The 21,201-nt window shown below is 47.1% G+C and overlaps 1 protein-coding gene across 2 annotated transcripts in view; it reads right to left on the reverse strand.

Annotated features, from left to right (window-relative positions):
• The window catches only part of SSH2 (slingshot protein phosphatase 2), a 134,721-nt gene that overhangs the window by 63,686 nt on the left and 49,834 nt on the right, over nt 1-21,201 (reverse strand). The window contains exon 2 of one of the 2 annotated variants that reach the window (XM_077836337.1): nt 20,561-20,604. In XM_077836337.1, coding sequence (XP_077692463.1) covers nt 20,561-20,604 — 44 coding nt within the window. Of the gene's footprint in view, nt 1-3,850; nt 3,950-20,560; nt 20,605-21,201 lie in introns of those variants that run through there. The other variant, XM_077836338.1, reaches the window with a different exon arrangement.

Raw genomic sequence — 21,201 nt, forward strand, 5'->3', positions numbered from 1 at the left:
TTCCCACATTCACAGACACAAATGGGAGAGCTGTGATGTTTACAAGCAAAGTTATCAATTAAACAGAATAACTAATTACAAACATCTCAGTGACAAGGATGGAAGGCTTAGAAGGACCTCATTAAACAGACGAAGCTAACAAATACATAGCACCAATTGTTTAGTCTTAAACACAAGGGAGATGCAACAGTGGCCAGTGACCAATTTCTATGACAAATCTAAGAGAGAATACTCATCAAGCTTTATCTCAAATGCAAAGTGTCCAGATTTCTGGTGGAAGCTCTTCACGATAGGAACACTACACCAGCTGGGTTCATGCCAACATTTTATCTAACTATTCTCAAGCTTGTCTTGGTCTCTTCAGAAGATAAAACAGCAGCTGATTTCTTGAAAGAACCACCATGCATGATTATACCACTACCAGTGTCTACCTTGAGACTTGATCCTCCCCTACTACCAACTCCCCCAAAGCCACTATTAATTAATTATTAATTAATAATGCCTATTTGTAGGTGCATTTAAATCAGTATGTACCGCTGGAGGGACTGGTTATTCAAGAAGCTTAGCAATGGGACATGGAGCCTTTCAGTTTGAAACTGGCCAAAACTGGTAGTGACTTGTAATCCCTATCCACCCACGGCTCTTCAACCATAGCACCATCTACTGCTGCAATGGACAAATCTTGCTTCTTAGGGCAGTACACAAGCTAGACTCCAGCTTATGCATTCGAAAAAGAGAGCAGGGGATCTTCAGAGAGGAGGACAGCAGGTGCAAGGGTTGACAGTTCGTATCCCCACACAACTTGCTAGCCATTGGAAAGCAGAGTTTTGGAGGGTGCCACTCCATTTTTTGTAGCATCAGTTGTCCATTATCCTGAACAGAAAGGAGCTAGGACACTGACTATGAATGGATGAAGATTTGGAACAGAAATCTGAGGGGGACACCAAAACATTTACCAAAACCCCAGGTTGTCACAGTGTTGCCATGCATTCCCTTAACTTTATGTATGTTGATGGACTCCTAGCATTAACCAAGTAAGAGTCTGTACTATCAGCATGCAACTAAGAGTTTATCCCAAAGTTTCAAGTTTCCAGGCTGTCCTTGCAGAAAACAGAAGAGCAGCTATAGCCTGGCAACAAAAGTACGCAATCCCTCCTCCCGCTCCTCAACCCACACTTTATAAGAGAACACTCTCGGGTCTCAGAGCCTGGGGTGGTGTGGGGGAGAAGAAAGTTTACAGAAAGGTGAAATTGGAGGTTGATAAATTGTTGCAGTCTAGTAAAGCATGGTAGAAGATAGTAATGAAAAGGCTAATTTGCTGACTGAAAATCCTCTATGGCTATTTTCATAGCATTCCCCGATATCTGATACCCAAGCCTGAAGTACTACAGGAATTTCAGTCTCAGACTTTAAGAGGACAACTCCTTTCTAAAGCTTCTGCTGATACAGGCAAAGACTTTCACCAGTGACTAGTGATTTTGGATGTCCATGTTATAAAGAATCTGATCTTCAGAAAAAGCTGAACACCTACCCTCTGAAAAACCCAGGAGCTTGAGGGAATCTCAAGTTGGGCACCAAAACAGGAGCTACTCAAAGTCACTTGTGAAAAGCTTGGCCATGGTGTAGACTAGACTCCCCATTGCCCTGGATTACTGGCCCTACGTTAAAGGGGAAGTCAGAATTACTAACCAGAAAAGATGTTTAAAAGAAAAAAGCCATTAAGACAAAAACTGTAGGAGTATTTTCTTGCAAACTGTAGAAGACCCTAATCCAAAAGGCAAAGTGAAGAATTCTCCTCCCACCCCACCCCAGGCAGCTGTCCTGCTGTTCCCAAAGACAAACAACATTCTGCATTTCTGACCAAGCCCCCCCCCAACCACATGATTCAACCCATCTTTGTGCTCCTGGGCAAGTGTTTCATCAGCTCAGTTCCTGGAAGGGCAGATACTGTGAGAACACAGAGTCTCCTCCAGCAGGGAAGTGACACAGGCTGAGTCTGATTAAGAAATTCAGCTAAAGAAGGGTAGATTTTCCCTCCCCGCCCCAGACTCCTCCGTCTTCGAGCCGGATCGCCTGCCTGCTGGGGCTGGCATGGATTTAGCAGCAAGTTAAAGAGCTAGCAGCACAAACAAGCTATAACCCCCTGCTGCCGTTCCCGGCCCAGCCACTGGGCCGCCTCTCCGGAGGGCTCACAGCTGCTGCCTTGCGAGCGGGACAGACTTTCCCTGGCAGCTGAGGCTTGCGGGCAGCCCACGCTCGGTTCAGTGTCACAGTGCAAAACTCTGCCGGCCGGAGCATTACCCGATTACTACCCCCCGCCCCGGGACTGGGGCATGGCTCCCCCCGTGCATTACCACCACCCCCCCGGCGACTGGGGCATGGCTCCCCCCGTGCATTACTACCACCCCGCCGGCGACTGGGGCATGGCTCCCCCCGTGCATTACTACCACCTCCCCACCCCCCACCCCCCGGCGACTGGGGCATGGCTCCCCCCGTGCATTACTACCACCCCCCCACCCCCCCCGGCGACTGGGGCAGGGCTCCCCCCGTGCATTACTACCACCCCCCCCACCCCCCCGGCGACTGGGGCATGGCTCCTCCGTGCATTACTACTACTCCCCCCCCCCCCGGCGACTGGGGCATGGATCCCCCCGTGCATTACTACTACCACCTTCCCCCCCCCCCCCCCGGCGACTGGGGCATGGCTCCCCCCGTGCATTACTACCACCCCCCCCGGCGACTGGGGCATGGCTCCCCCCGTGCATTACTACCACCCCCCCACCCCCCCCGGCGACTGGGGCAGGGCTCCCCCCGTGCATTACTACCACCCCCCCACCCCCCGGCGACTGGGGCATGGCTCCCCCCGTGCATTACTACCACCCCCCCCACCCCCCGGCGACTGGGGCATGGCTCCTCCGTGCATTACTACTACTCCCTCCCCCCCCGGCGACTGGGGCATGGATCCCCCCGTGCATTACTACTACCACCTTCCCCCCCACCCCCCCGGCGACTGGGGCATGGCTCCCCCCGTGCATTACTACCACCCCACCCCCACCCCCCCGGCGACTGGGGCATGGCTCCCCCCGTGCATTACTACCACCCCACCCCCACCCCCCCGGCGACTGGGGCATGGCTCCCCCCGTGCATTACTACCACCCCCCCGGCGACTGGGGCATGGCTCCTCCGTGCATTACTACTACTCCCCCCCCCCCGGCGACTGGGGCATGGCTCCTCCCGTGCATTACTACCACCCCCCCCCGGCGACTGGGACATGGCTCCCCCCGTGCATTACTACCACCCCCCCCGGCGACTGGGACATGGCTCCGCCCGTGCATTACTACCACCCCCCCCGGCGACTGGGACATGGCTCCCCCCGTGCATTACTACCACCCCCCCCCGGCGACTGGGACATGGCTCCCCCCGTGCATTACTACCACCCCCCCCGGCGACTGGGACATGGCTCCCCCCGTGCATTACTACCACCCCACCCCCCCGGCGACTGGGGCATGGCTCCCCCCGTGCATTACTACCACCCCCCCGGCGACTGGGGCATGGCTCCTCCGTGCATTACTACTACTCCCCCCCCCCCCGGCGACTGGGGCATGGCTCCTCCCGTGCATTACTACCACCCCCCCCGGCGACTGGGACATGGCTCCCCCCGTGCATTACTACCACCCCCCCCCGGCGACTGGGGCATGGCTCCCCCCGTGGATTACTACCACCCCCCCCCGGCGACTGGGGCATGGCTCCCCCCGTGCATTACCCCCCGCCGCCGCCCCGGGACTGGGGCATGCCGGCCCCCCCGCACTGGCCCCCGGGACACGGCCCCCCCCCGGGGCCCCGCACTCACAGCTGGTTGATGGCGTTCTGGGAGATCACCGCGTTGTCCGAGAAGTAGGGGATCATCCTGGGGCAGGGGCGGGCGCGGCCCGGGCCGGCCCCGAGCCGGCTGCGGGTCATGGGGAGGCGCTGCGGGGCCCCGCGGGGGCAGCCAGCGGACGCGGCGCAGCCCGGAGCTCGCTCGCTCGCTCGGCTCCTGTGCCCGGGCAGCCACGCGCCGCCCAGCTGTGCGCCGGCTCCCCGCCCCCGGCCGCAGCGCGCAGGCGCGGCCCGGCCCCCCACGTGTCGTCCCCCCCCGGGCCAAGTCACGGGGCTGGGGCGGCGGGTAAAGCGAACCCCGCGTGGCTGCTCGGAGCAGGGCGCCTGAGCAAGGCCCGGCCTGGGCTCCAGCGGGGGCGGGGTGCCCGGCGGCCAGGCCCCCCTGCAGCTGGTGCGGGGCGGCCAGGCCCCCCTGCAGCTGGGGCAGGCGCTGAAGATGCTGGGTGGAGACGTTCAGCTCAAAGGGGAGAGCAGGCCAGTAACGCCCGGGGCTTGGCCTCAGCCCGGAGCTCAAACCTGCTCCCCCCAGGGGCATGCCACTTCACGGCTGGGGAGCGTCCACAGCGGCGGGGGCTAGGGCCCTGGCCCCTCCCTGCGACTGGATACCCCACCCACAAGGGCTGATTCTCCCTTCCCTTAGGCAAGTTTGACAGCAATGGCCCACGCCTGATTAGAGGGGAACTCAATTCTTATCTGGGAGCTAGGCGGTGAAGGGGAATAGAGTTCCCTTGTGGGAAGTTAGAAGAGGCTGTTGCACGGTCGTTGTCTAACTTAATGACATTGCTCCTACAGCAGCTAACTGGTAAACTTAATAGAAGTGTATTATTAAATGCCTGAGCAGGAGGCTCTTCTTTTCCTCCAGCAGAGAATTACACATCTAGGCACGAGATTTGTTCCATCACCCCAGGCTGCTGTAGGGGAAGATGGAAACACAAGCACTGTAAGGAAGAGATGAAGGGAGGGTAGCTAGTCTGGTTGTATTAGCTAAGGTGTGAAAGCAGTTATTTGCATAATACCCTCCATGAACATAAGCAGACATTAGTCAAGCTTTATTAACTTTCTTGTACCAACATAGCCCTTTTCCAAATAATTTTGGCAAGTTTTATTAGTTTCTATCTCACTTAATTTCACCACATGATTAATGTGCACTAGCACAAAAGAGAAGCATTTGGCAAGCAGAAAGCAGGGATATTAAAAGCAATATCCAACCATCATTCTGCTAGGTTTCACACACTGACCTATTCCCATCTCCCTTTAATTAGTGCAGTATCAACTTTAACCAAAAAGTAAAATTTCACATCTACGCCATAATGATGGGCACCAGGAAGTGTGTTCCAAGATGCTTTGGGGATAAATCATCATACAAGATGTTTAGAAAAATAAGTTTAGCTACTACCATGACAAGTGTTACAATCTACTAAAGGAAAAACAGTTTTAAAAGACTACTGAAGAGTTTAGATTTCAGAGTAGCAGCCATGTTAGTCTGTATTCGCAAAAAGAAAAGGAGTACGTGTGGCACCTTAGAAACTAACCAATTTATTTGAGCATGAGCTTTCGTGAGCTACAGCTCACTTCATTCAATGCAACTTCATCAGTTTAGACTCAACCTCAAGGCCAAAAGCTGTTCTATACATACAGCTGTACCAATGCAGCACGTCTAGGGAAGATGCTAGGCCAATGGGCGAGAGTTCTCCTGGGGGCATAAAGAAAACCCACCTCCACACCGGGAGAAGCTCTCCCTCTGACCTCACGCTATGCACACAACCGCTTATGGCGGTGTAACTTGTCTGTTGGGGGGTGGTTTAGTCACACCTCTGAGCGACAGAAGAGGTGTAGGATAGACATAGGCTGTAGTACAGACATAGCTTTAGCCTCCAATGTCTAGCAAGAGCCCTGTAACCAGAGAGGACTTTACAACTCACCACCCCACCTCCACTGCTACACCTCTTATTAGGTTATTTAACACCCAGTTAAGCTGCCAGTCTTGAATCTTCTTCCATGCTACAGTTTATGACACCAGGAGTCAGTCCACAATTCGTATTCCCGTTTGGTTTATGCTCAGGATTTTACACTAGTTCCTATTGTGAAATGGAGGCCACGGAGCTTTGTTTCCCCTCTGAAGACTGCCAATGCTGAGCCAACAAAGCAAGCCTTTTACACTCAGCATGGTAGAAGTACCAACAGCATAAGACTCCTCCAAGAGCTGGCAGTAACATTGCCCTAGTTCTTAGTAAAGGCTGAACATCTGTCACCTCCTCCGGGAGGAAGAGCACATTAAGGAAAATATTTCTCCATACACAAGTAAAATAAAAGATCCACAGCATTCTAACTCCCTTTAATCTTCATCTTTTGCTCCCAAGCCCCTGGTGACAAGGCTCCCAGGAGCAACCCAGGAATTCAGGGATTACTTTAAATTAGATGAGAAACATGCTGTCACTGTGTCATGCTCAAATAAATTTATCTCTAAGGTGCCACAAGTACTCCTTTTATTTTTGCGGATACAGACTAACACGGCTGCTACTCTGAAACATGCTGTGAAGTAAGCAAGTTCCCCGCCTGGCAGGGAGTCAGAGGGGTGGCCATCCTAATTCACAGATTCCAAGGTTGGCAGGGAGCACTGCGACCATCTAGTCTGACCTCTTGTATAACAGACCATAGAGCTTCCCCAAAATAATCCCTAGAGCAGACATAGCCAATCTTGATTTGAAAAACTGTCAGTGATGGAGAATCCACCAGGACCCATGATAAACTGTTCCAATGGTTAATTCCCCTCACCATTACAAAGTTTAACTTATTTCCAATCTGAATTTGTCTAGCTTCAGGTTCCAGCTACTGGATCCTGTTAGAAGTCTCTCTGGTAGAATGAAGAGCCCATCATCATTATGTTCCCCATGTATGTTCCTATAGATCAATCAGGTCACCCTTAATCTTCTTTTTGTTAAACTAAAGAGATTGAGCTCTCAGAGTTTAATCACTAGAGGGCATGTTTTCAAATCCTTTCATCATTCTTCCGACTCTTCTCTGAGCCCTCTCCAATTTGTCAACATCCTTCTTGAACTGCAGACACTAGAACTAGACACAGGAATCCAGCAGCGGTCAGATCTGTGCCAATTACAGAGGTAAAATAACCTCTCTACTGCTACTCATGATGCCCCTGTTTATGCATCCAAGGATCACATTTGCCTTTTGGCTACACCAGTATCCCCCTGGGAGCTCATATGCAGCTGATTATCCACCACAACCCAATTAGTTCTATGTATTGGGCAGGGAGAAGAGAATCACCAAGCCTTTTGTCAGGGACAGACTCATGTTATCTTTAACTCTTCAGAGAGCCAGCAGTTTGACAGAAGAACAAAGCAATCGGAAAATCACTTCAGGTACCAGAAATAATTTTTCTATGGGAACTACTCCATGACAGACAAGTAGTATACACAAACTAGGCATATTGTGTCTGCTTACTACACAGCATCAATTATGGGTGTACACTGCAGAGACGCAAGGCACTGACCAGTCACTGCAGTTGAGATGAGCTTATTCTTGGGGGGGCGGGGGAAAAAAGTATGTTGGATAAATTGAATTGTGGACAGAGAGGAGGGATTATAAAAAGTCTTTGTTTTCCTCTTCCTACACTAGAGCAAGGGGCTGGGGGCCATGAGCAGCACTTAACCATTTCAGTATGAGAAAACTGAAAGTGAACAAGTTACTTTTCATCAATAGACACTTAAAAAAATCCATGTGTTAAGATTCTGCTAGCAGTTGAGTGAAGATCCAGAGGAAATAAAGTACACATTCACCCACTGACTCCCCCCAAAACTCTGTCGAATGAAGACAGACTTCCCTCCCCTTTTCTTTTAATGCAAGAAAATGTTAAAAGGTCAAATAAAACTGCATCATAAAAGGCAAGTTATTGGGTTATTTAGAATTTAGAGCATGTAGTAATGCAGATATGCACAAGACAACTTTGGACAGACACTTTGAAGACAAGCAAAGTTCACCTGAAAGGATATTTTTAAAAAGCTGGAGTATGAATAAAAGGAAAATATCTAGTAGGATCTGTCACTGCAAGTCTTTGCTGCAATCTGCATTAACTCATGTGTCTCACTGCACACCCAGGAGCATTTGTATATTAGAGTTTAAGAGTCTTCCAAAGACATTTTAATTTAAGAAGATGCAACACTAGTCAGCTGTCCTCCTGCAAGAGAAGCATTTTGCCAGACTGGAATTAGTCTGTCTTATCGCCAAAGGTATGCAAGTCAGGGCACGAGGGAAGCAGGATCCCGTCAGCTCCTCAGGAGCCTGGTGAGAGGGCCCCATCTAGAGTTAGTACATACCAATGTCCACATACAGAAAACAAACCAGCGCTTCTGTCCCCATGCTAATGAATAATCTACACAGTGCTTGAGTAAGGCTCTTGAGATAATCCATTTAATTTACTAAAATGTCGCCCCAACAGCTGCTAGAAATATCTTAGTATGTTCTGCAAACATTACAAATGCAGTCCCTCCATAGAGTGGAAAAACCAATGTAGTGATTAATCAATCACACTTAACATACGGATAATACATTTCTAAAGGAATTAACCCTGGATTAAAATCAGATATTGCATCCCATATGTGGAGACCAACAATGTAAGAGATGCTTCACCAAGGACATTTCATTCTGAGGATAGTGTAAGGTGTCAGCAGCAATTCTAAAAACTTAAGATTGTACTGAGATCTGCATTACGAACAGATTTCGATGTTATTTCTATGAAAGAAGTTGTATTGTAAAGATTGAAACATCAGCCCCATGGTCAAATCTCTCTCAACATCATGCTACAAGTCAGGACAGTATGCACTATTCAAATAGCCTGTAGGAATTGAAATATGCAGTTCTCATAGCCTACTTTCTTCAGGGTTAGGGAAACAGCCCCACATTTCTTTGCCAAAGTGTTACCCTGGCATTTCAGGGCTCCAAGCAGAAACTGAGATGTCAGCAAGAGATCCTCAGGAGGGGGATGAAAGAAAAGCATCTGAATTTTGATAAACACCATTTTGGTGTTTTTTAAACTTGCAAGACACAGAAGGCTGTTAAAATATATATTAGCGACAGGGTAAAGTTCTTCACTCTAGGTGATGATTCTCAAGTATGCGAAGAGTTAAATGTATTAAAATGCATGGAGTCAAAGCAGTGAGGGGTACTGTTCTAAATCACTAAAATTCTGGAATAAGGTGGGTAAGTATAAGCATCACTGTAAATAGCCCACCCCCCACCCCCCCCGGCAAGGCCAGGATTACATTTTGCAGTTTTAGACGTCTGTGTTTAGCGCTCAATAGCTGGTAACAGGATTATCAGCACACTGCCTGGAGTAATAGGGCTAGGGGCTGTACACAATAGTGGCTCTGGCCTTTTGGCATAACAAACTGCTGATTGTGGCCTCCATATTTATCGGGAATAAATAAAAATAAGAACAACTATAGGCACATACACTTCACAACAAGTGGTTTTGCCCAGCTTACAGAAAGCAGTTCAAGTCTCTCCCACCACTTCCCAAGGCTAGCTCAGACTGGCTTCCATTAGAGTCAGACGGGATTATGAATCTACCATGCAAAGCCTCCGTTAAAAGAATGTTGAGGGAGCCTGGTTAGGCATTCCAAAGTCAGGCAATGCCAGAGTGAGTTGCATGCACATAACACTAAATTGTCTTCTCTCGAAGCAATTCACTATAAAGAGTCCGACCTTATCTTCTATTCTGCAAGTAAAACATGAACCAAATTACAAAATCTCCAAGCATCACGTTCAGTCCTAAATCTGGATTTTGAGGATATCACACTAGAACAAAAAGCCTTTACTCTACCCTCCCTGCACAGTCATAACATACTGAAGCCCCAATCCTGCAAGGAGCTCCATGCAGGCAGACCCTTTGAGTACATGGAGCCAGCAGTCCACCTGTTCGGTGCTCCTTGCATGAGCAAGGCCTCAATTAGTGCACGTGTTAACAGTCAAAATGTTAGGGTTGTTGCCATCAGAAGGAAGATAAATCAGAATGATTAACAAGGATTTAGAGGCATTTGGTGCAGATATAGAGTTTGACACCTTTGAGGTGGAAAAAAGTTTCTTGTGGAGCTGTGGATTCTTGTCAGCGTGAGTGGTCAACATGAGGCATGGGTGTAAACTGATAAAATATTTTCCACCCTTGCCTCGGCCCCTAGTGTGCTGCATATCAGAGCAAACCTCTATTGCACTGTTACGTCCGTGCCCACATTTGTTTGCTGCCTCTCATCAGATGCTAAGATTGCAAGCAGTGTGGGGCACAGACAGGCTTACTACACATGTATACAGTGCTTAGCGCAAGAGGATCCTGCTGGAAGCCCCTCACCCTTTTTTACACTTCTAAGGGATTCTACGGGTGGGTTTTGCAATTAAAACTGCTACTCCTCGCCGTTGCTTTAGAGACAGCTCCTGTGGTAGGGCTCTTCCGCAGGGGGCTCAAGGCTCATGTCCCCTCTGCTGTGCCTGAAGGACTCACTCAGACGTGCTACAAGTAGGCGTGCCGTGGTGTGTGTGCACGGGGGAAGCGGCTGCAGGGAGCCTGCAGTGGCGGGGCAGACGTGAACGGGCTTTGCCTAGTGTAAGAACAAAAGGTGTCTGTGTGGACACCATGCTAGGTTACAGTGAGAGTGGTTCAGTTGTGCAGATCATGTGAAAAGTCTATGGGGGCACCTCTGAACAATAGGAGGGTATGTGCATGAATTTCTGCCCAGGCCTGTTAACAGCAATGTGACAGATAAGGCATTGTAGGACCTAGACTCATTTTTTTTCCACATAAGATGGAATTATGTAAAGTTCTGAAGCTTCTGCTTTACAGAATGCACTCCTCTGCAGAGCCGGGTGAGTTACAGTACGGCCTGTTCCGTCACCTTGAGCATGAGTGTGGAAATATTCCTACGTTGCCACACATCTGTTTCCTGGGTCATTTGTGAGAAGACAAGTTCAAATCAAAACCACCACCATGGCCTAAACGATTAGCTTTGATGTCTAGCAGCAGCACCTCATGCATCAGCATGGCAGGGACGGATACAGAGGCAGCATGTTTGTCTTCTCCATGTTTGTAAGTAAGAGAACGCCAAGTTTTTCTCTGCAGTGAGATTTCAGGAAGGGTACTGACGGCCTTCTAGAAAGAACTGCATGCAGTCCTTACGCACTAGGAGCATGCTTGTTCTCCATGCTGGATTTGAGATAAGAGTAGCGAGTGATGTGAAGGAAGAGGAGCAATGCATCTCTCTGACAACACAACATTGGAACTTAACATTTCTTTTTAAATTGCGCAAAGTATTAATCACACTCCAAACTGTGCATGAAGGACAGCAGTATTTGAGCTGCAGCTCACTTCCCTCCCACCTTCGGCTCAGGTAAAAGGTTTGTTGACTTGTTCCACTGCTTTGTGCCCTAGAGGCCATACAGCTTACAGAGATAAGCAGGGGCTGAAGCTGGGTCTAAGTGAATTAGACACACAAATCAATGACTATCTGGAAAAAGCCTGATGGTAAAGATACAGGAGAATGCAAATAGGCAAAGCCCAATTGTTTAGAGACCCACCTGACAACTTCTGGAGCGGTCCTTCTACCACTCAGGATGGACAAGTCATATGATCAGGCCTATCCATCCCAGGTGTTTACAAACTGTATCTGTATTAAAAACAAAGCCCACAAATGTGACGAGGTTTTCCCTCACCAAAGCCCAAACTGTTTCAGCAGCACAGTGCTCATGAGCCAACCACCGTGTGCAGCGCAGGATGGAGGGAAAGACAGGGCAGGAAGGAAACTCATTCAATTTAAAGCCTTCATTGTGAATCAAAGGCACATGACTCACCGTGGCAATGGTCCTTATCTGTCTATACAGCAGCTATATTACACAGCTAGGGGGACGTAACTCAGTAATTAGTAAGATGTCCTGGTGCATACTGATTAAGAAATAGGTGCTATACAAAACTCCTGTATTTAATCCTGTATCATCTCATTAGGACAGATTCCATTTCTAAGTCTGGTTATCTCAGACGTCAGGAAACATTTACACTTCTGGTTCTTACTCACAATTTTGTAACAGGCAGTCTAAGCCATGCCACTCATCAACACCACTCTAGCTCACTTTGTTTCTAATGGAAGCGTTTTCTATTTGTAATTCAGGAGGTATATTGAAAGCAATGTTCAAGGAAACCTGGTTTCCTGGTTAAAATGACAAAGCCTCCTGGAAACTGCATTCCAAAGCTAAACTCACAGAGATGCCTCCAGCACAGACCTCTCCTGCCCATTCCCTTCAAGGTGGAGAAGGTAGCCTGAGGTTTACATTTTGCTCATTAAGGCAACACCACTGAGAGTTCCATTTTTATTTTCTAAAGTATGTATCTAAGGGAGAGGAATAACCCTAGGGGAATCGTTTCAGTATAGGAAAGGAGAATCACAAATCAGACATCCATAAAGACAAAGGCGAGCATTAAACATCCAGTTTCTCAGTGTCTACTCTAGTATTGAAGTCTCGTATTAAAAGCAGTAGAAGTGAAGATAATGCATTTGGTACTTTTCCTCCAATACAGCTTATTCAAGACAAAGCCACACTCTGCTTTCAGACTCTCCTCTCTCGCGCTCTCCTTTATAAAGGTGTGTTTTTGTTGTCATTAAAAGAAATCCAATACAAAGTCTACGATCACCTGTGTGCACAGAGCCAGAGACGAAGGGGAGACTCATTAGTAAAGCAAGCAGAAACAAGAAGTAATGGTAATAGTAGTATGCGGAGATCTTTAGAAGAAAGCTCCCATATCAGCACAGAGAACTTTATAAGTGTTAAGCAAGTTTCAACACCTCCATATCAGTCAGATAAACACTCCCATACTCCATTTCCAAACAGGCTGCTGCAGCAAAGCGCCTATATGCGGCGGTGGAATTGCAGATGGAGGTACGCTAGCATACATTGGTGTGCGGCGCTCAGGTTTAGTGAGGAGTAGTGTGCAGAATGCAAACACCACTTTCTTTCTGAAACACTCAGTGCCAACTGCCCTGAGTCCTCACCACAGCCTAAGTCACTGCTAGTTACACCCTTTGCTGACTTTAGAGGTGTAATCAGGCCAGAGAGTCATCTTTTGTACCACCACATGAATAAGGATTATTTCTCCAGATCAGCACTTAGCAGGACAAGGGTTTTTTGATTGCTTGTTTGTTTAAATTGGAGCTTCCGTGTCTGCATTTCTAACTCTCAGACCTGATGAAGAGTTAATGGTATATGCACCTTTTGATGTTACCAAATAAAGCATCTTCCTCCAAACAATACATTCTCTTCTGCTGAAGACAGCCTTTCAGACTAGGTTATGTGAATGGGCTATCACCCCACCCTCAGCAATCTTTGTACTGCTATGCTAAATTGTTAGTGTATTCCAAAAAAACAACAAGGAGTCCGGTGGCACCTGAAAGACTAAGGGATTTATTTGGGTAAAAGAAGAAGTGGTTTTTTTACTCACTAAAGCTTATGTCTAGATAAATCTGATAGTCTTTAAGGTGCTACTGGCCTCCTTGTTATTTTTTGTGGGTACAGACTAACACGGCTACCCCGATACTTGACACAGTGTTACCCAAGTACACCATTCCCTGTATCCTCTGAACATTTGTTTCTAATCAGGGATGATTTTTCTTGGGTGGTACCTTTCCCAAATCACAATCCTACACATCAAACCTTTAGGACTAACTCAATCCCTTCTTCTGCCCCATTACAATCCCCACTAACACCCTCATATAAATAAAGCCAGTCTAGATTATAAAAACCCACTTTCCCATGGAACTAAGAGCAAGTGCATGGCAATCATGCCCTGCTTGTGTGTTGGTGCCCATTTCCACCAGCCTGTGTTAGTTTATCTTTTCAGAGTCTAAGCTCTTTGGGGCAAGGACTAAGTCTTTATGAAGCTGAAGAGGAGCTGGCCCTGGGTTTATGTTGCAGCAGTGCCCTCAGAATGGGTATTCTTACGAACAGAGGGCGAGAGAAGTATGGTGCCCCTGTTTCTGCAATGCTACTTCACAAAGCCTTGATTTGGGCTGTGTGTAACGTTCTCTTCTCACCGCTGCATGTAAAGAGAGTGTGATGTGAAACACCTGACAGCAGCACTGCAATCACGGACTCCTCATCCGTAGTTCACGGTCAGGCTGACTATTCATAAAAACAGGACATTATTTACAGGACAAATACATGAAAACTGGATCCTGAATGCAGACACTTGAGTGTTCTATTACATCATGTACCCTACCATTACTTGTAACATCCTCCAATGAGTAAAAATAACTTCCCCAGCTAATTCCATCCCCTTCCCTCCCGCACTCTGCTGCTCAGAATCAAGATGAGCTTGGCTGTTGATTTCTAGTTTGCTGAGACCAAAGTACTGGAAGGCAGTTGCTGGCAGTGTGGTCAATGCTACTACAAAGCCAGGAAGAGCAGCATAAAAGTAGGTGTTCTCACACTGTCCTCACTTTCAATGGTGGCTCATTAAAGTTCATTTTTGGACACTTTTTTTTTTGGGGGGGGGGGGGGGCGGAAGACACGTATGTGAGGGCAGGGGGTGGAAGATGAGCTATTTAAAGCTAAATGGACTTTTTCAGAAGATCAGGCTCAGACGTTGACTATTTAAAAGCTTTCAGTAGGTGTATCTTTAAGGGGTATCCAAAATCAATGCAAGGCTGAAACAAGGTTCCTTGTTTTCTAGCAGCTCAAGCCAATTCTGGACAGAGACATGGACAAGCATCCTGCACTTGGGTTCTGTAAACAGAAACGGTTATTATTAACCCCAACATAAAAATTGATAAGGTAACCAACTGAAATAAGGTTGAGACTTTACTATGAAAGTCTGAATCATTGTAACAGATCAGACTAGTGTTTCCTCTAGTCTAGTACCCAGTCTTCAACAACAGCTGGTGGAAGATGCTTCCAAGGAAGGTCCAAGAAACTTAATTATAGAATAGTCTGCCCATAAGAGAAATTTCTTGCTCCTCCATTAGCTAGAAATTGGCTTATACCCTGAAGCACAGGGGGGTTAGATCTGTTCCAAACATCAGACTTTAAATCTCAACTAATATAAAACTGCAGATATTCTCATTACCCACAAGCTTCCAATCCTTTTTCAAAGCTTGTTAAGATAGGTCATGTTAGCCTCTGACACTCCTGCGGTAATAAGTTCCAGAGGTTACCACTGTCAAGTAAATAAAGCTGACAAAAGGAAATGATTTTGTAAGTTTTCTGGGATCTACACACCTGAAAGGCAATCAGAATAAAATTCAAGGCACCAATTTAGAACCAAAAAAATTTTTTTTTTTTAAATTTTTTTTTTTGGAGTTTTCACAATAGCAGATTTGCAATATCTACAGAAAGGCAAGACTCCATACTACTTAATCAGAATTCTGTCCAGTTTGAGTTTTACATTTTACACCTAGCAAGGAAGTACCCAATTAATTATTAAATAACTGATAGTATTTCACCAGTTGTGTTGCTTAGAGACGATATATTACATCCACAAAATTACAATAGAAGAACGTTAAGGTTGCAAAGGCAAAACTAAACAGTTAGGAAACGCCTTAATTAAGGTTGTCTATGCACCATCCATTTCGTGCACTGAAAGAGGCAGGGGTCCTTTTAAAAAAGGAATGTGATCATATAATTAAAGATCATGTATCATAATGCACACACATGAGGGGGGTCAAATTAAGGTTGTATGGACATCATTGATTCAAGCATTTTTTAAACTCCTAAGTGCTTCACTTTGCACATTTAATGTTCTTTTAACTTAAGACTTTTGGATGTTAAATATTTTATAATTCTATCACCACGGCTCATAGTGAGTTGGATTTCTTCCAGGCATGTAATGTAACAGTGCTTATGAAAAACGGTGCCAGTTTACATATAATCTAACATTAAAAACTAGAGTGCTTCCTAATCTTACCCATCTGGGAGCCCCTGGCAGGTCTCAGCAGCAGAGTCATTAAATTACTCATTTTTGAGGAGTTGCTTTTGTCACTGCCTTTTATCAGGTGGCAGCAGCTCTCCATTCAAGTGTCAGGGACGAGTCTTGCTGGGCTTTGCTTTAGCGCACCCCAATACTCTAGTCACACTCCGCTGTTTCTCTAGACACCCAATTCTTTCCTTTGGCTGCACAGCTTCTCTGCCAAAGGAAGTAGCTCTTGTAGCATCTCCGATCAATCTGTCTTCCATAGAATGGCCAGAAGAAAGCGGACCATCCAGCAATACTTCTAGAGCTTGTTTTTTAAGACACTTTATTGGCTCTTCACACTAACGACTGTTTCTTGGTGAGGTCTCCGAATTGAAAGCTGAAACATTTACATGAAATCTTATGGGAAAATTGGATTAGTTTAAATCGTTTCACTTAAAGTTGCATTTTTCAGGAACATAACTACAATGTTGAGTGAGAAGTTACTGTATTTGCTTTGCAGCCACACAGGAGTTTGCGCTAATCTCCTGGTCGTCACTGCAAAATATATATACAGATAATATTTAGGAGTTACGTATCTATATTGAAAATTGAGCTCTTAAGGGAGAGGACCCCAAACTGTGGGGTGCGCCCCTCTGGGAGGGGAGGGCAGAGGAACATTCAAGGGGATGCAGCTGGGGCCAGGGCCAGCCACCACAGGGGACAGGGAGGGAGTGCCACCCAGCTCCACTCCTGGCCCTGGGACCCCAGCAGCCGGAGTCAGCCCCTAGCTGGGGCCCCAGCCTCAGCCCCCTTACTCCTGTCCACATCTGCCCTCCCGCCCCAAGCCGTGGCCCCACTCCTAGGCCCTAGGGGGGTGGGACATAGACAGAAGTAAGGGGAGCACAACCCTGAAAAGTTTGGGGACCACTGTCTTAAGGACTTGGAGTTGAGGCAGGTCACCAAGAGGCGACACTTTGGAGGCTGAAAGGATCATGCATCTCCCTGTCTGGCCATTGGCCTCGAGCTGTATGACTATTTGCATACCGAGTCAGGTGTGAACGGAGGAACTGTGAAATTTACAAGAAGAAACAAAGGCAAGGGGATGTTCTGTATATGAATAAGAACAAAGGTTTGATCTGGTATATCTTGGAGTGCAAAGAGACACACTGAATCCTTCACCGAGGAGGCAAACTGACAGCGTGCTTGTCTCGTGAAAGGAGGGCCACAGCCAGTCTGGGTGTAAAGGACTAGAAGAACGCAGGGTAAGCAATACTCTACAGGACACAAGAATATGTTGTTCATTAAATCTAGGCTCTAGGGTGCGTGTTCTGATTTTATTTGGCATGGAACCGTTTGTTTCCGATACTTCTACCTGCTACGACCAGAACCTCTGGGCTTTGTTAAATAAACGTATTTCACTATAAACATGTTTAAGTGCTGCGTGTTAAATGCAGTGGTGATCTGAGGTGGGACTGGTAAGTTGCAGAGCCCTGTTTCTTTGGGAGCAGCGAATCTGCGAGCACTGCGAGAGTCCAGTGGAGCAGGGGCTGGGTGCTCCAGGGAGCCACTCAGATGGCTCGAGGGTTGAGATGTGCCTATTGCCAACTTGCAGAGTGACAATGGGGCCTGCAAGGCCTAGAAGGCAGGGCTTGTGTTGGGTGTGGCCAGTAGAGCTAGGGAGCTGACCACAGCAGGTAGACAGGGTTTTCTCCTGTTAAGGGCAGGTGGTAGCAAGGTGCCTCACAACCTGGGTACCCCTGGGCAGCATCCCAGCCTGCTCAGAGGGGAAGACGAAGGCACACGTGCCTGATAAGCTTAGAGACTGAACAGTGCACAGAAAATGAAGATGTTAAATGCATCTCCGTATGTGCTTACTCCCAACATTTAAACTACACCTTGTATAGGTGAAAAATTAAGTGTTTAAAAAAATCCCTGTTAATTACCTAATAGCATTTATTAAAGTAGGAAAGGATTAACTTAATATCTTATTCCTGAAACGGACTTCCTGCTGTAATGAAAATGCTTTCAAGTAGAATTTCCCCACATTTTCATGCTGGAGTCAGTGGGCGATGTTGAGGCATGCTTGGGGCAGAGGACGCTACCGAGGCTGGTGCTATCATGACTTTGCATGAGGTCAGGCAAGGCATGGAATGTTCTTCCTGAAAGAGCTATTTAAATCAAACCCACTGCAGGCGAGGAGTCAGAGATAAAAGCCAGGGCCTGGGCAGGTAAGTTAGAATGATTGCATCAGCTCAGCCTCATCCCAGGAAAGCTGCACCAACTGGGCCCTGCTCAGACAAGCACTCAGAAATTCCATTAATAAAATTAACTCTTTAAAAGGCACCTAAGTACAGCTCCTAATTAAGGCTGGATTTAACTCAGCCCATTTTTAACTGAAAGCTTCCATCTAATACCATTCTGCAGACACGACAGGCTACTTACTGCCACCCAGAAACAGCATTTCAGCTTTCTAAATGGCTTCAGATCTTTATTACGTCTGTCCAAGCAGCTTATTTCCCCTTAGAAAGGGTCTTGGCTAACGTTAGCTTCCCTACTACCAGCAACAGGAAGTCTCGGAGCAGAGGTCACCATGTCAACAGCGGGGTGCCATTTCCTATCCTAGAGAAGTATTTTAAATATGCATAAAATGTGATCATTGAACCCATCTTAAAAAGAAGCCCCTAACTAGGCCACAGCAACTGAGCTGACACAAAAAATCCCACACTGCAGCCAAGCCCAAGTGCATAAGTGAGGCTCCAAAGAGCCATGAGATTTTAATAAATAAATTGGGTTTGTTATTTATGTTAGGCTTTTGAGCCTTCAGGCTTCATGTTTTCAGGCTTTTCTCCACAATCACCAAAGCTATAGACTTCTTAATGAGACTAGAGAGTCTCATGTAGGTGCCCGACTCCAGGAGCTGGTGGTCTACAGGGGGAAAAAGCCACCCACCTCTGCCTGCCTGCAGCTGAAGAGGCAGCCAAAAGCTGGTGGTCTCTCAGAGGTGGAACCATATCTCCCTTGCCCGACTGACCCATGTGGTCCGCCTCCAAGGCCATGCAGAGCAAAGACCTCAATACCATGGAATTGTGGACCTCATAACAAACAAGATAGGATCACAACAGCCAGAAAGAATCACTGTACTTCCTTCCTTTGCAATTCTCTACATAAAAAGCTAACACAAAGGAGAGATCCGACAGAGAGAACATTTCAGTGAGACAGTTCTGTTGCCATTGGACAAGTCACCTAGTTAAAGGAAGCAGCTATTTTCAAAGTAGCTCTCATTGAAATGATCCAATTTTCAGAGTAAAAACAGCTGAAAGTTTTGAAGTTGTGGAAAAGTTACCATTGTTAAGTCTGTGTGGCTGACAAGTCCGAGAGGTCACCAGCTCATAACCCGTGTAATGTGCTTAGCTCTGGTGAGCTGGTTTTGTTTAGGTAAGAGTTTGATGGCAGATACAGTTTTCTGTTTGACATGACTGGACTTGGTATTTACAGGAATTAATACAGACTTCCCATTCTTCTTCTATGGATTATTTTGGGATTACAGCTCCTTTGGCTCTCACTATTCTCGGACAGGAACAGAGGACGATGCCTGGGTAGGTATGAGGACATGTGTGCAAGAGGAACACTCGCCACGTACATACCCAGTGAAATAGGCAGAGGACAAAAAGATACTTTGATACCGCATTACCATGTATTCAATGCTCAAAGTACACTCACCTGCAAAAAAGCTAGCACACCTGTCCAACTTTTTGAATATTAACATTTGAAAGACATGCCCGGTTCGTTAAACGTGTAATCTGATTTCACTCAAATTTAATAAAATCATGGAAAACAGCATCTCATGGGTAGTCAGTGATCCCATATTACAGGGATTAAATGGAGAGATCCGATTACAGTACTGTCTGTTTTTCTAAACAAACACTCCCTGTTGTAATGACTGTTGTCCTCCATGTCTACATGGCAAGGAGTTGTAAACTTGTGAGAACTTCCTAAATAAATCAGCAGTGTAAGTGATGGCTGGGCTTACAGGCATGAAGTAACCCAGTCGCTTCAGCTTTGGGGACAGTTGATCAGCTGCCAGGAGATGTTGCAGGAATATCTAGAGGTGAAGGAGTACGAGAACTGAAGGGTGCTAACGGGAGGATGAAGTCAGATTCTGTGATGCTGTCCCATAAACAGATTAACCTGATCTCACCCAACATTAGTAAGAGGGACGGAGTGGCTGTGGCTCGGGTTTTTACTAGAGGGCCACGGCCAATGGAGCAAGGCCACTGCGCCCTGAAGCTCTCAGTATCCCCGTGTCATGGGTGATGGGCCAATCCTGGGAACCTGAGCAACTGCCACGCCTGGGAGCTGGAAGTGCTCAGCATCACAGGACTTGGCAATGGACGCTTCGCCCACAGCTGCACAGGCTCTTCCCACCTGTTCCCCATGTAGTAGTGGCCAAAGCACCCCTCCCCAGAGCCATGGATTCTTCCCTCCCAGGAAGCCTTGCTGTACCCTTCTGACCCACCACAGAGCCAATTTCCTCTGCTGCAGTGGCCCCTTTGCTGGAGACACTGTCTAGGCTGGGGTTAGCGGACATTAGCTTCCAAGAAAGGTCAAGATGATCCAGCTGTGTTGGACTAGCAAGAGCTAGAAAGTGGGAAGGGGCTGTGGGAGCAGGGGAAGAGACCTGCGCTGCAGTTACCATGGAAACCATCCTTCACTACTGCTGCAAGCGCTAAGTGACACTCTTACCTTCTGGGCTGGGACCGGCACTCTTCCTCCCCACTGTCCGCCTCCTGCATGCACAGAGGAGAGAAAACAGGACCAGTTAAAATACTAACCCATTCATAAAACTTCAGACCATTGCACTTCACTAGCTTGGGCGGTGTCTGTAGGTGGGGGGTTTCTTTTTTATTACCCCTGTACATCTCTCTTTCTGCTGCTGCATATGCACTTACTTTCTGAAAGCCTTTAAATAAACACATGAGAATCATTTTTCAACTGCAGACTTTAACATGCTGCTGCATGGCCTTCCAATGATCTCTGCCAACCAAAGAGCACCAACCGTCAAGCACTTACGTTGCTCCTGGGGGGGAAATCCCAGTGTCTGACAGTGAGAAGCTCAGAATCAAAAAAGAGCAAAAAAGTGAACCCAAAATGGGGCTGGGTAAGTGCAGACTAACTAGAAAGTGGAAATTTGACACAGTCCACGGCTTCTGATGCAAAATTAATCGGCATAATTTTTAACATGCTGTGGAATTTTATTAGGACTTTCTATAATCTCAAGGTGATTAATTCCACTTCATAGCAGATTTAAATGGACATTCACAGGCAGGACTGGGTGAGGGGTGTAGAATTTGCTTTATCAGTGAAAATAATAAAATCAAGTTTGG

Source organism: Eretmochelys imbricata, chromosome 17 (genome assembly GCF_965152235.1).
Source record: "Eretmochelys imbricata isolate rEreImb1 chromosome 17, rEreImb1.hap1, whole genome shotgun sequence".
NCBI lineage: Eukaryota > Metazoa > Chordata > Testudines > Cheloniidae > Eretmochelys > Eretmochelys imbricata.